This window comes from Lacerta agilis, chromosome Z (assembly GCF_009819535.1).
Source record: "Lacerta agilis isolate rLacAgi1 chromosome Z, rLacAgi1.pri, whole genome shotgun sequence".
NCBI classification, from domain to species: Eukaryota; Metazoa; Chordata; class Lepidosauria; order Squamata; family Lacertidae; genus Lacerta; species Lacerta agilis.
The window spans coordinates 47128606-47142397 of record NC_046331.1 but is presented as its reverse complement, the minus strand read 5'-3'; the positions used below and the strand labels follow the sequence as shown (position 1 = coordinate 47142397).

At 43.8% G+C, this 13792-nt stretch overlaps 1 protein-coding gene and 1 pseudogene across 3 annotated transcripts in view; one reads left to right on the top strand and one right to left on the bottom strand.

The window, feature by feature from the left end:
• OGT (O-linked N-acetylglucosamine (GlcNAc) transferase) overlaps positions 1-5452 on the top strand; it is an 81812-nt gene extending 76360 nt beyond the window's left edge. The window contains exon 22 of one of the 3 annotated variants that reach the window (XM_033138235.1): positions 4077-5452. In XM_033138235.1, the coding sequence (XP_032994126.1) occupies positions 4077-4251 (175 nt within the window). In that variant the 3' untranslated portion in view covers positions 4252-5452. The remainder of the gene's footprint in view (positions 1-4076) is intronic. The other 2 variants (XM_033138236.1, XM_033138237.1) reach the window with 2 other exon arrangements.
• Positions 5453-12309: 6857 nt separating this feature from the next.
• LOC117040061 lies at positions 12310-13357 on the bottom strand (annotated as a pseudogene).
• Positions 13358-13792: the final 435 nt, after the last annotated feature.

The window sequence follows — 13792 nt, the reverse complement described above, 5'->3', positions numbered from 1 at the left end:
CCACAAATGTCAAAGTAGATCTGCTGTGGAAACTGTCAAGGAACTTTGAACAACCAATGCCTGGCTGGTCTGGAATGATGCACTTAATACATAATAACCAAAACAACCAGAAAGTTGAGAAATCATCTGTACTTTTCCTACCTATCATTGATATGAAGCCCACTGAAATGACTTGCATCCTGTCTACCTTAACATACCTACGAGATTTAGCTCTTAAGCACAATATACCAACTATCATAACATTTGATCAGCCACTCTTTTGGAAAGCATCACAAATAGTTCATCATGTGATGGTAGTGCTCTCAAGGACATCATTCTATTGCTTGGTTCCTTTCATACTTCCATGAATCTTCTTGGGGCCATTGGTACACTCATGGCAGGATCGGGCCTTAAAGAAATCCTTGAAGAGATTTATGGGGAAAATACAGTAGTGCATATGTTAAATGGGAAATCAGTATCAAGAGCTTTTCGTGGACATTTGATTCTCGATTCATGCTTAAGTGCTGAAATAATGTCGCAGATAATTGAAGATCATTCAGAATTCCCCCAGGTCTTAAAAGAAGCTTCTGCACTGTATGATTCACTAGTGTCCTGTAACAAAACTATAGAAGAAGTGGATTCTTCACAGACTATGATACACATAAGCTGTGCATTGGATGCAAAGAAGAGCAAACTGAAAGCAAACTCAGCAACAAGTAAACTATGGCTTGAGTATCAAAATATGGTTGATCTTGCTAGAAAACTCATCACAGCAGATAGAACTGGTTCATGGAAAATGCATATTGATGCCATACATCAGTGTCTACCCATTTTCGCAGCTGCGGGTCACCATAATTACTTGAAATCAGCATACCTATATTTGCATAATATAATTCTGTTGCCAACAACAAATGCGACTGTTTCTGCAATGTTTGAAAAAGGATTTCATGTGATACGCAGAAGTGAATGGTACTGGGCAGGGTTCGGTTCTGAATTAGTAATCGAACAATGTCTGATGCGCTCTCTTAAAACTACAGCGGGTTTGAACAGATGAAGTGGATTGCCTGGCGTTCAGAGAGCAGTTTGGTCTTTATCATTGCCTGTATCGTCAGGGTATAATCTAGCTATGCAGGAGTTTACCAATGTTTCATATTCATCAAGTGAACAACACAAGGAACTATCTAGTGCAAGGCTGATTAGAGACAAAAGTGATTCACAACTGGTATTGAGCAAGTTGCAAGCATTCTCCATTTACACCCGTCAAGTCTGCGTAATATTGTAACAGGTGTAACTGCAGATTTTGCAAATGTTAATGTGCACGAATTGCAAGAAGTTGGTAAGGTCATTGTAGCTAAACTTATTGACCAAGAAGTTTTTGCATATAAATGTAAGCGTTCTGACAAAGTTAAAACATTAGCGTTCTCTGCTGCACTGAAAATTCCTGGAGATGATGAAAGAACGATTGACCCAGCATTGCTGTTTCAAAGGCTATTGGACATTGTTAACACAGGCGAACTAAATTTGGAAGAAGTGCTGCAGTATGAATTGTGCTCATACCCACCTTCATTGTTCAAATCATGCTCTATACCCAGGAAGGCTGACAAGCCACAGATAGTACATGTTATCAAAAAATATGTGATGCAGAAACAGAATAGTTGTAGTACCGAATACGTTCCAAGGAGTGATCAGTTCGTGTTAGATGGTGGTCCGCTGCTGCATTGCCTTAAATGGAAGAAGCATGAAACGTATGATGACATTTGTTGTTGTTCAGTCGTGTCCGACTCTTTGTGACCCCATGGACCGGAGCACGCCAGGCACCCCTATCCTCCACTGCCTCCCGCAGTTTGGTCAGACTCATGTTGGTAGCTGTGAGAACACTGTCCAACCATCTCATCCTCTGTCGTCCCCTTCTCCTTGTGCCCTCCATCTTTCCCAACATCAGGGTCTTTTCTAGGGAGTCTTCTCTTCTCATGAGGTGGCCAGAGTACTGGAGCCTCAACTTCAGAATCTGTCCTTCCAGTGAGCACTCAGGGGTGATTTCTTTAAGGATAGATAGGTTTGATCTTTTTGCAGTCCATGGGACTCTCAAGAGTCTCCTCCAGCACCAAAAGCATAAATTCTTCAGCGATCAGCCTTCTTTATGGTCCAGCTCTCACTTCCATACATTACTACTGGGAAAACCATAGCTTTAACTATACGGACCTTTGTCGGCAAGGTGATGCTGTCATTCTTTTTAAGATGCTGTCTATGCTCCATGGACAAAGACAACAGGTATGATGACATAGCATGTTCTTATGCGAATTTTACAACTCATCATTATGGGAAAGCTATTATTGTCTTTGACAGCTATGAAAACATCCCATCCATTAAAGATATGACTTACAAATGTCGGAAATCTATGTTCTCTAGCCCTGAAGTACACTTCTCTCCGCAAACTAAATTCATATTAAAACAAGACAACTTTCTTTCCAATGAAAGTAACAAACAGCGAATCATTCTTCTCATAGCTGAACATTTAAAGAGACAAGGATGGACTGTTGTACTAGGTGAAGGAGATGCTGATGTTGAAATTGTGAAGGCAGCTGGGGCATCACCTCAGTTCCAAACTACTACTGTGATTGGAGAAGATTCTGATTTATTGATTCTACTCCTGTACCATGCTAACCATCAAACGGAATTTAATTTGTATTTTCGTAGTGATAAACAAGGAAAAAATCCAAACCACACATTTGACATTATTGCTTGTAGAATGATATTGGGCGCAGAGACCTGCAGCTATCTTCTTTTCCTCCACGCCTTTACAGGCTGTGACAGCACATCCAGACCTTGTTTCAATGTACCTGTCAGGAAACCCCCCTCCCCACGGCAGGGAACATCCCAGGAATGTTTGCAGTACAGGGAACCCACCCCGTTGTTCACCAGCTCGTCATCCCCCTCCTCAGAAGGAAGCGACCATTCCTCCAGTGGGGAGGGGGAGTTGGAAGCAGGAAGTCGGTGCAGGGGCTCTAAAGGGATCGCAGAGCCTGAGCACCAAGGGGGAAGCGGGGAACAGGAACAGGGGAAGCGGGGAACAGTTTCCTGCGCCCCGAGTTCACAGACAGGAAAGATGTGGAAGGGGGAGGCGGGGGTTCAGGATCCCGCGCCTCTTTTGCTGGACAAAGAACCGGAAGGGTTCATTCCCGGACTCTGCAGAGGGATGAGATGGACGTTTGCACTTTTGCTCCACTGTAAATATCTGCACAATAAAGAACTTAGTTTTTAGAAGTTCCGCGTTTGGCTGATTTCTCATGAGCAACCACTGAACGTCCTTACAGTACCATTGCTTTCACTTTGTTGTTTTTAGCAAACATTTAAATACAGAAATTATGTAGCCTAATAACTAGATCAATGACAACTTTGTATTATTTTCCCTGACGTTTGGTAACAACAATTAAAAACCATAGGATACACACAATTAAGTTTAGAAAACTAATCGAAATACAATACAATTGATACAGCAGGTCAGCCATTTTGCAATCATGATTTCACAGTGTTCCTGCCATTTAATTTTGTCTAATTTTTTATATGTTATTCTACACCCAATTCTCATAAAAATGCCATTAATAGCGTTTATGTTGCAATTTTGCCCAGGTCATTTTGTATATTGACCGGACTAATGGTAGCCACATGACCCGGAAGCTGTACACCAGCTCCCTCGGCCAGTAACGTGAGATGAGCGCCGCAACCCCAGAGTCGGACATGACTGGACCTAACGGTCAGGAGTCCCTTTACCTTTACCTATATTGGAATGGAACCAAGAGGGGGATTCCTTTTTGGAATCGTAAAATCCCTGTTTTACAGAAAGGTTCAGCCTTACTGGCGTCCTCTTAATATGGACAATTGGAGGATGGTTTCCCTTTTGCAATAAGAAGTATCTTAAGTATATTAGAATGGAACCAAGAGGGGGAGCGGAGGGAGGTTGACTCCAAATTACCGTTTAATTTGGTTGTGATTCCCCCCTCCCTTTTTTCTTTTCGGAAAAACAATGAAACGTTGATTAATAAACGAATTACTAATAAGTAGTTAATAATTAATAAACGAATGCTTTTCTCCCGTAGCCTGAAGAAGATCCGCGGCAAGGTGTGGAAGCAGAGGATATCCAGCCCCCTCTTCAACACCAAGCAGTACACCCTGGAACTGGAGCGGCTCTACCACCTGATGTGGGACCACTTCTCCGCCGGCCACAAACCGGACCACATCCTCAAGCCCGCTGAGACCGGGGAATCTGCCTAAACAACTGGAGCCACGAAATATAAATCCTTCAGGAGACATCCCTCCTTCCGGAGCAGAGGGAAGTGGGAGCCAAGGATGCGATTTGGGTGGCGATAGGAGACTCTAGCTCTTGCATGACGGGGAGGCCAGCGCTTTCTGACCCCCCGGAAAAACCCTCTTTTCCAGATCTTCTTGCTGCGAGGAGGCATGATCGGACGGGCAGTCAATTCGGATTTCCTGTGAACAAGTCTCTTCCCCCCTTCTTCCTACGTGAATCTGCAGCTTTTAAAGATAGTGTTTTTAAGAATTCCTCTCGGTACATCAGTGGCTCTCTTTTAACAGCATTTTAAGTCCGCATCCTTCTTCCGAGGTTGGCAGGAGGGAAAATATGCCGCTGCAGCTTTTACAGGTTTTATAAACCACTCGAACCGACATCCGCTTTCTTAATGTTGGACTTCTCTCCGGGGCCGCCGTTGGTTTTGGTTTTTTTTTTTGCTTCAATTCATGCCGGGTTGACTGTGCGGAAAAAGCAAATGTGATTTAAGATATAAAGTTTGGGCTTTTTCAGCTTCAATTCATGCCAGGTTGACTGCGCTGAAAAAAATGCAACCTGATGCCAAACTGCGCATCCTTCTGGGGCGGCGTCAAATTATGTACAGAGGCGCAAGCCTGCACACCGCCATTAAGGCTGAAAACGGAATAGAAGAGCATTGGTTTTTGCCCAGGTTTGCGCATTCGGACGTGCGTTTCTCAGTTGATGAAACAATTATGTGCTGGGCTGCCGGCGCTTTGACTTTGTCAAATGCAGCTCTTCCAGGTAAGTATGGGTTTCTGCCTTCACTTTGGTGAGCTTTTTGGTCAAGCGCACACCTCCTTTTTCACGTCCGAAGCATCGCTGACTGGCTTTTAGCCCGTAAAATGATTGGAGGGCAAAGTGTGTATCCGATGGGTTATTTTCCAAATTGCTTCCCTGCCTGACGCCAAAAAGATTCAGAGCAGTGCATTTTCCATACTCTTGGTGGCACCGCACATGGATCCGTGCCAATAATTGATATCTATGGCCGTCCTAACACGCCTTTCGTTATATTCTGAATTTGATCCTCGGGTACTTTGCCCTGGGCTGTGCTTAAAAGCTTTGCAGTTCCCTTCGTTTGGGCTTAATATGGGCTGGATTATTATCTGTATATAGATAATACAGGCGAGAAGCATTAGTCCTGAGCCCTGAGGTTAAATCTTCCATCTTCGCAGCACCAGTTACCTTCATTTGGGTTTAATGTGGGCTGGATTATATTGATTATCTATATATAGATAATATCGGCAAGAAGCATTTAGTTGCCCAATCCCTGAGGTTTACCCTTAAATCTTTGCAGCGCCAGTTCCCTTTGTTCGGGCTTATTATGGGCTGGATTATATTGATTATCTGTATATAGATAATATCAGCAAGAAGCATTAGTCCCGAGCCCTGAGGTTAAATCTTCAATCTTTGCAGCGCCAGTTCCCTTTGTTTGGTCTTATTATGGGCTGGATTATAAAGATATAGATAATAATATCGGCGAGAAGCATTTAGTCGCCCCCAAGGCCAGCGCTTTCTTTTCATGGCGAATAATTCTAAATTTTGCCGCCGGCGGAGAAAGGCTACGTATCTACTTGGGAGTAAACTAGGGAGATTAGGTCTGGATATTAGGGAGTCGAGCTTTTGCTTTCCGCCAGAAGAAGATGTCCTGGAAAGGTTAACCACTGTGTGTAGTTTTTTTTAAAAGGTGAGGGAAGAAGGGGTCTTTCCTCCCGTTGTGTTTCTTTCTGCTTGCTCACTGTAACAGCTTCTATTTCCAGATAAATGTCGGACAAATAAAAATGAAAATCACTGACTTGGAGTGTTTCGTCTGTTTTTTTGGCAGTGTTTTATATTGAGTTTGCTTATTAGTGCAGTTATTGAATTCATTCTTCGAAACAAGAGGCGAAGGAATCTGCCCCAGGACCAGCCCTTAATAATTCATCATTGATTGATTGATTGATTGATTGATATCCCACCCATCTGGCGGGGTTTCCCCAGCCACTTTGGGCGGCTTCCAACAAAGATTTAAAATACATTAAAACGTCAGTCAGTAAAAACTTCCCTCAACAGGGATGCCTTGAGATACTGCTATTACCAGTGCTTTTTTGTTTTTTCTTTCTTTTAGAAAAAAGGGTTAGGGTTGGGGTGGACAGGGGGCTGGTCCACTGTCCCTCAGGCCTTGAGGGGGCCAGACTATATTTTGAAATAGTAATAATAATAATAATAATAATAATAATAATAATAATAATAATAAATGAATTCCTATGCCCCACAAATCACCCAGAGATGCATTTTAAATAAAAGGACACATTCTACTCTTGTTAAAACACGCTGATTCCCTGACTATCCGCAGGCTGGATTGAGAAGGCGATGGGGCCTGATCCAGCCCCCGGGGCGTAGTTTGCTTATCCATGGTTTAGACCATATAATTCTCATAACAGCAGAGTGGTGCAAGGTGCTACTTTTGCAGTATTTTTAGGGGCTGATAACAGTAACAACAACAATAATAAATAAAATTTATTGATACCCCGCCCTCCCTGGCCAAGACCAGGCTCAGGGCTGCTAGCACCAAATATATAATACATTAAAAACACAAAATCAAATTAAATAGGAAACCACAAACCATAACTGTTGGGGTGAGGAATTAAAAGTTCACCAGGTTTATGCCGTTATTTGTGGGGCATAGGAATTCATTCCCCCCCCCCAAAAAAAATCCAGTCTGGCTCCCCACAAGGTCTGAGTGACAGCGGACCAGCCCCCTGCTGAAAAATACATAAGACCCCTGGATTTGACCTTATAATTCTCATAACAGCAGACTGGTGTGAGGTGCTATTTTTGCAATATTTGTAGGGGCTGATCCAAACTTGAATCATCATCATCATCATACAGGGGTACCTTGGTTTGCATACATTTTGGATTACAAACACATCAAACCCAGAAGTACGGGTCCCGGTTTGCAACCTTTTTTTTGGAGGACAACCCATTTTTTTTGCATTATGAACCATTTTTTTGGGGGGAGGCCCCATTGGCGAAAGCATACCTCTGGTGAAAACCTGTTTTGGTTTACAAATCACAGAATCATAGAGTTGGAAGAGACCACAAGGGCCATCCAGTCCAACACCCTGCCTCCGAATGGGCCTCCGAAACAGATTATGGTTGTAAACCAGGCATCCCCAACCTTACAGTTCCCATCATCCCTGACCACTGGTCCTGTTAGGTAGGGATCATGGGAGTTGTAGGCGAAAACATCTGGAGGGTTGGGGAATGCCTGTTGTAAACCAAGGAAACACAATAAATTTTATTTATACCATGCCCTCCCTGTCTGAAACCCAGCTCAGAGCAGCTAACCCCAAACATACCAGTACATTAAAATACATTAAAAACAAAAAACCAAACAATTAGTTTAAAATACAATTCGAGCCACATTGAAAATCAAAATCACATGAAGTGGGAAACCACAAACCGTCACCGTAGGGATAAGGAATTAAGAATTTGGATTTGATATCCCGCTTTTCACTACCCAAAGGAAGAAGAAGAAGAATTTGGATTTGATATCCCGCTTTATCACTACCCGAAGGAGTCTCAAAGCGGCTCACATTTTCCTTTCCCTTCCTCCCCCCTCTTGAGGTGAGTGGGGCTGCATGTGGAGGAGCGGAGACGCGAACCCGGTTCACCAGATTACGAGTCCACTGTTCTTAACCACTACACCACACCAGGTTTATGCTGTTATTTGTGGGGCATAGGAATTCGTTAATTCCCCCCCCCCAAAAAAAAAATATAGTCTGGCCGCCCACAAGGTCTGAGGGACAGAAGACTGGCCCCCTGCTGAAAAAGTTTGCTGACCCCTGCTGCATGCAAGTGCAGCAGCTGGAATACCCCTTGCAAAGAACTGGAATGCGAAAAAGTAAAAAAAAATAAAAAAATAAAAAGATGCTCAAAATATCTACGGGGGGGGGGGGATGACAACGACCAAAGACTTTCTTGCTGAGCATAGTTGGAAAGGAGATACCACAAGATAGAAGAAAACTCTTTATGCCATGGGTAGGCAAACTAAGGCCTGGGGCCAGATGCAGCCCAATCATTGCCTCAATCTGGCCGGCCGGCAGACTGGGAATCTGTGTTTTGATGTACATGAGTAGAATGTGTCCTTTTATTTAAAATGCATCTCTGGGTTATTTGTGGGGCATAGGAATTCGTTAATCCCCCCCCCAAAAAAATATAGTCTGTCCCCCCACAAGGTCGGAGGGACAGAAGACCGGTCCCCTGCTGAAAAAGTTTGCTGACCCCTGCTACATGTAGTCACAGCAGCCAGAATACTACTTGCAAAGAATTGGAAAGGAAATCACATAGCTGGGGATGCGGAAAAGTTTTTTTAAAAATGGAGCTGCATCCATGAAGAATTAAAAAAGATGTTCAGAATATCTACCAGGGGGTGGGGACCGGAGACATTTTTGCTGAGCATAGTTGGAAAGGAGGTACCACAAGATAGGAGAAAACTACTCCTGTATGCCGGACATGTCCAACTTCAAATAAAATCTATATATATAAAAAATGTTCCCATTGCGTGCGCGTGTGTGACACCACCTTGCTCCGTAACCGCTGCACCAAACAGCATCAATTTAGGACAAAGCGTAACATGACCATCGAGGAAGGATCTGGCGTAATAAAAATTTAAAAAACCCACACCTGTCATGCCTAAAATATAGAATAAAGGCAAAAAAAATGGTGCACACATTACGTGTCACCAGCAACAGAACTGAAGACTTTGAACAACAACCAATAGAAAGGCTCATGGTCAGCCATTTTCAGACAGCAGGGACAACCCCCTATTAATCTCCCTAGCCCCAGCCTCTGCCAAGGGCCTTACCGCCAAAAAAACCAGTTAAACGTTCTTAGTAGTTTCAGCTCCAGGCAGGAAAAGGTTTTTAGGGCCGGGCCATACCATTTCTTATGGTGGGGGGGGGGATGTAGGATGAGAAAGCTCAGCAACTATGCTTCGCTCCCTATCCTGTCTCCACACACAATCCTTTCTGCACTGCTGTATCGCTTTACAAACGAAACTCCAGTTATCAGAAGAGGAAAAAGCGCTGCACACAAATGTATAAGGACCCTACCAGTTCCCCATCACCCCTCCTTGCATCATTATGGTCCCTTCTGACCCCAGGCTCAATGCCAGAGCGGACTGTACCATGTATCAGGTTTCCAGAGGGGGGGGGAGATAGTAAATCTAGGGCAAGGGTTTAATTCTATGAAAGGGGCATTTAAGAGAGAGAGACCAGGGTTCGAATCTCGCTACTAAGCTCTCTGAGTGACCCTGGGCCAGCCTGAGCTACAACACAGGGTTGTTGTGTAGCCTTATTGCAGACCTTTCCATTAACCTTGGGTTCTTTGTTGCACCCGGGGGGGGGGGGTGAGGGAGGAAGGAGTCAAAAAAGACACTGAGGATTTGAAATAGAGAAAGAGTTTTTTATTCCTGTCATTTAGAATGGCAGGAAGGCACCCACGTGATAATTCACAGCGAACTGCCCCAAGCATCAGTTGCATACAGTTTATATAATCTTCAAACCCCTCATTCCCCCTCCCCAGGAATCTGCTTCTTGCATGTCACACCATTAGTAACATCCTTGAAAATTCCTGTTCTTACAATCTTATCTTCAAGGCAAAAGGTCACTTAGTCTTGAGTTCGTTCCTGGTGCCTGCCTGTCTCCTTGAGTGGGCCCCTCTTGATCTATTCCTTTCCTGGCTTAATATGCCAGTAAGGAATGCACTACTAATCAAGGTTCATATCTATCAGGAAAGGTTTCATCTAAACAGTTTACAGAAAAGCTTTTACTTAAAGGGTTTCAGCCTTGAGTTCATTATTGGGTGAAAGTTCCTGTTTCGCACTCTTATCTCAAAGTGGGGGTTAAGCAGCCCCTGGCTGCCCCTGGTACCTCCCGCCTTTCCCTCCAACCGGCAGGACCATCCATCAAAGAATTATCCTGTCTCTGGCTATCTGGCAACTCTCACATCCCTCGGCCAGGAATTCCTGTGCCATCCAGGGAAGGGGCGCTCCAGGGAAGGGGCGCTCTAACCTGCTCCTTTTCATGATTAATGATATGCCAGAGAGGTATGCACTAAGAGCAAGTTGCACAAAGAGCGCTTACAGAAAAAGCAAAATATTATACCAATAACATAAAAATATAAAAAGGCTGGGCAAATACTATCAAATAAAGGGGCTACAGTTTCACAAACTCAGGCAAATATTATACCAGAAACTAGGTATGCTGAACATCAATAATACAGAGAGGCAAATAATGTAGAGCAATTAATACAGAGAGGCAAATAATGTAGAGCAATTAATACAGAGAGGCAAATAATATGGAGGCTGCATATCAAATAAAAGAACTTATAAAAAGCATTAGAGAGAGAGACAAAGAATCTCAGTTTAAAAGACTTAAAAGGGAGAAAAAGGAAGGTCAGTTAAAAGGACTTAATTGCATAGAGAAGAAGGTAAAAGGGGTGACTTACATCAGGCTTTCCAGGAGGCTTTCAATAGAATCACAGAATAGAATCATAGGGTTGGAAGAGACCACAAGGGCCATCCAGTCCAACCCCCTGCCAAGCAGGAAACACCATCAAAGCATGCCTGACAAATGCCTGTCAAGTCTCTGCTTAAAGACCTCCAAAGAAGGAGTATCTCCTTGGTAGCAAATTAAAAGACTGTCTTTCAGAAGAAGAACCTACCTGTATTCAGGGAGGAGGGTCTCTTTCTTTTCCAAAAAAGGAAGATTTTCAGCCCAGAAAATCCAGAGAAGCTGAAAGACTTTCTCTCACTCTCTCCCTTCAGAGAGGTTTGAGAAAAGGCTGACTTTCAGCTCAGAAAACTGAGAACTCCAGAGTAAGTTGAAAAACTCCTATTCAGAAAAAGGCTTGAGTCTGTATACTGACTTTCACAGAATAACTGAAAGCTCCAGTTATTCAGGGGGCCTGCCTGTTCAACTCAGAGCCAGGTAAGACATAGATAAGGGAGAGGAGAGAGAGGAGGAGGGGGAAGAGGAGGGGGAAGCCCCCTTAGCTGCTCGCTTCTTGATTAACAGTATGTCAGTAAAGAATGCATTAGCAGATGAGCTCTTAGCTAAAAACTTTTTTTTTCTTCAAGTTATACAGAGAGAGATAAAGCTAACCAAGAAAGCTTGGTTACAAACAGACTTATAAACTAGAGAATTAAAACTCTCCCTCTTCATTTGTGGCTGGGACAAACTAGAGGTTGAACAGGGGAACTTCTTCAATTTCACTAAATCAATACAATCATTTAAAAAAAACCATTAAAAAACCACAGCAACGCATGGCCGGGTCAGCTAGTAAATAAATATAATTCCTTCCAGTAGCACCTTAAGAGACCAACTAAGTTTGTTATTGGTATGAGCTTTCATGTGCAGGCACACCCTATCTCAAGAAGTGTGCATGCACACGAAAGCTCAAACCAAGAACAAACTTAGTTGGTCTCTAAGGTGCTACTGGAAGGAATTTTTTTCTCTCTACTATGGCAGACTAACACTGCTACAGGTAGGTAGCCGTGTTGGTCTGCCATAGTCAAAACAAGATTAAAAAAAAATTCCTTCCAGTAGCACCTTAGAGACTAAGTTTGTTCTTGGTATGAGCTTTCGTGTGCATGCACACTTCTTCAGATACCTACCTGTAACTACAACTTCAAATAGGTTGTGATCTACTACTCAGTATCAAAATATGGCAGTGATCTACCCACTGTCATTCTTCAACTTAAACATACTCTCCCCACCCCCTCCCTTAACACATGTTTTAAGCTGTGTTTATTTTAGACCTCCTCAGGGCCAGACTGGTCTGTCTCTTGGTCTCTCACACCTGCCCCACCCCAGAAGGTCACTGGCCGGGATAGTGGAGTGCGCTGCAGAGCTCTCACCGAGCTCTGCTTCTCCGGGCAGTAGCCAGCTAGAGAAAGAAGCTCTGAAGCGGGCCAGTGTTTTTTTTTTTTTTTAAATATATTTATTTATTTGATGCTAGAAACCACATTTTATTACTCATCGTCATCAAGCTCCAACTCAGCAAGATTTGCACATGTTTTTAGTTCCACCTTTTCATCCACCGGTGGGTATCTTTCCCCCACAGAAGTGCTTATTCTCCTTCTCGGTAGAAAACATATATTAAAACAGGCAAAATTTTATACATCTGGCAGCAAAGTGCTTTGGCAAGATAGCCACACGCCTCTCTTCAATAACCTGGTCCTGACAGGCTCTTGTTCGTGAACTGCCTTTTCACAAAACACATCCACCACTTGCTTGGTTAGTCACTGGGGATCAAAGATTTTATTTAAAAAATAATAAGACCTTTTCACAAAGCCTCAGGCTGGTTTTTTGCCTCAGCTGCTGCAAGTAAGCCCTCATAACCTCTTCTTCCTGTTTGCTGCTAGGTCTGGAATAGAGAGCATTCATTGGAACGCTCTCCAGGGATTCCTGGCTCTCCAGGGATGGGGAAATTTCTTATTCCTAATGCATTTATTTTTCTCCCTGGCATTTGGAATTACACTTCTGCAGCTTTTTCAAGCACTCTGTAATGTAGAGTGTTACGTAGATCAAAGTTCTGTTGGCCTCATTCTTGATTTCATAATTTTTAAAGAAGACATTTGCTTTGAAGTAGTAAATAGCTTCATCTATGATGTCTGTATCTTTTGTTTCTGTTGTGTCGTGGGTTCTGGTAGCAATAAGTCCAGCAACACTTCTTAGTGAACAGCTCTTTATTGTAAGGGATAAGACAAGACTGGGGAATAGGGGGTAGGGAAAGCTCTATTTATAGACACATTGGGACAGAGGGAAAAGATACATTTTAGCGGGAACCAATAATATTCAAACTTTCCGGTGGGACCCAATCAGGCTGTGGATTGTGATTGTACTCTTCAAATTGACCAATAACATTACTTTACCCGGCTGACAGAATATCTTATTTAATACACAACAGTTTCCCTGGGTGCTGGCCCTTTGAACTGACTCTTGATTGGCAACAACGCCATGTTCCCAATCAGTTTGGGTCCATAAGAGTAGAATGATAAGCCGACATAGTTGGGGCACAACAATGCAAAGCGACCCAGGAAGAAGAGGTGTGAGGCGCCCTTCCAGCGAGCAAGCCAGTGATGTCTGTGTTGTCTGCTCAGGACAGCAGCAGCACCATCCAAACCACCCAAATACAGGCCCAATTAACACTCGAATTGGAGGGACAAGGAGTGCGTGCGGGGGGGGGGTGCTTGTGCGGAAGGCGGTGGCTAACTGGACTTGGGAGGGGAGAGTTTAAAGCAGCTCTCTCTCCCTTAAGCCCCACACCACAACAGCAGCAGCAGCAGCAGCAGCAGCAGCAGCAGCAGCAGCAGCAGCAGCACACCCTGCTCCAGCTACAAACAGCATGCAAGCAGGATGGTTGCTTGGTCCCACCCCGCTGCTGCTACCACCATCACTTTTCCTGGGCAGTGGAGACACATTGCTGCCAAGCAGCCCGGCC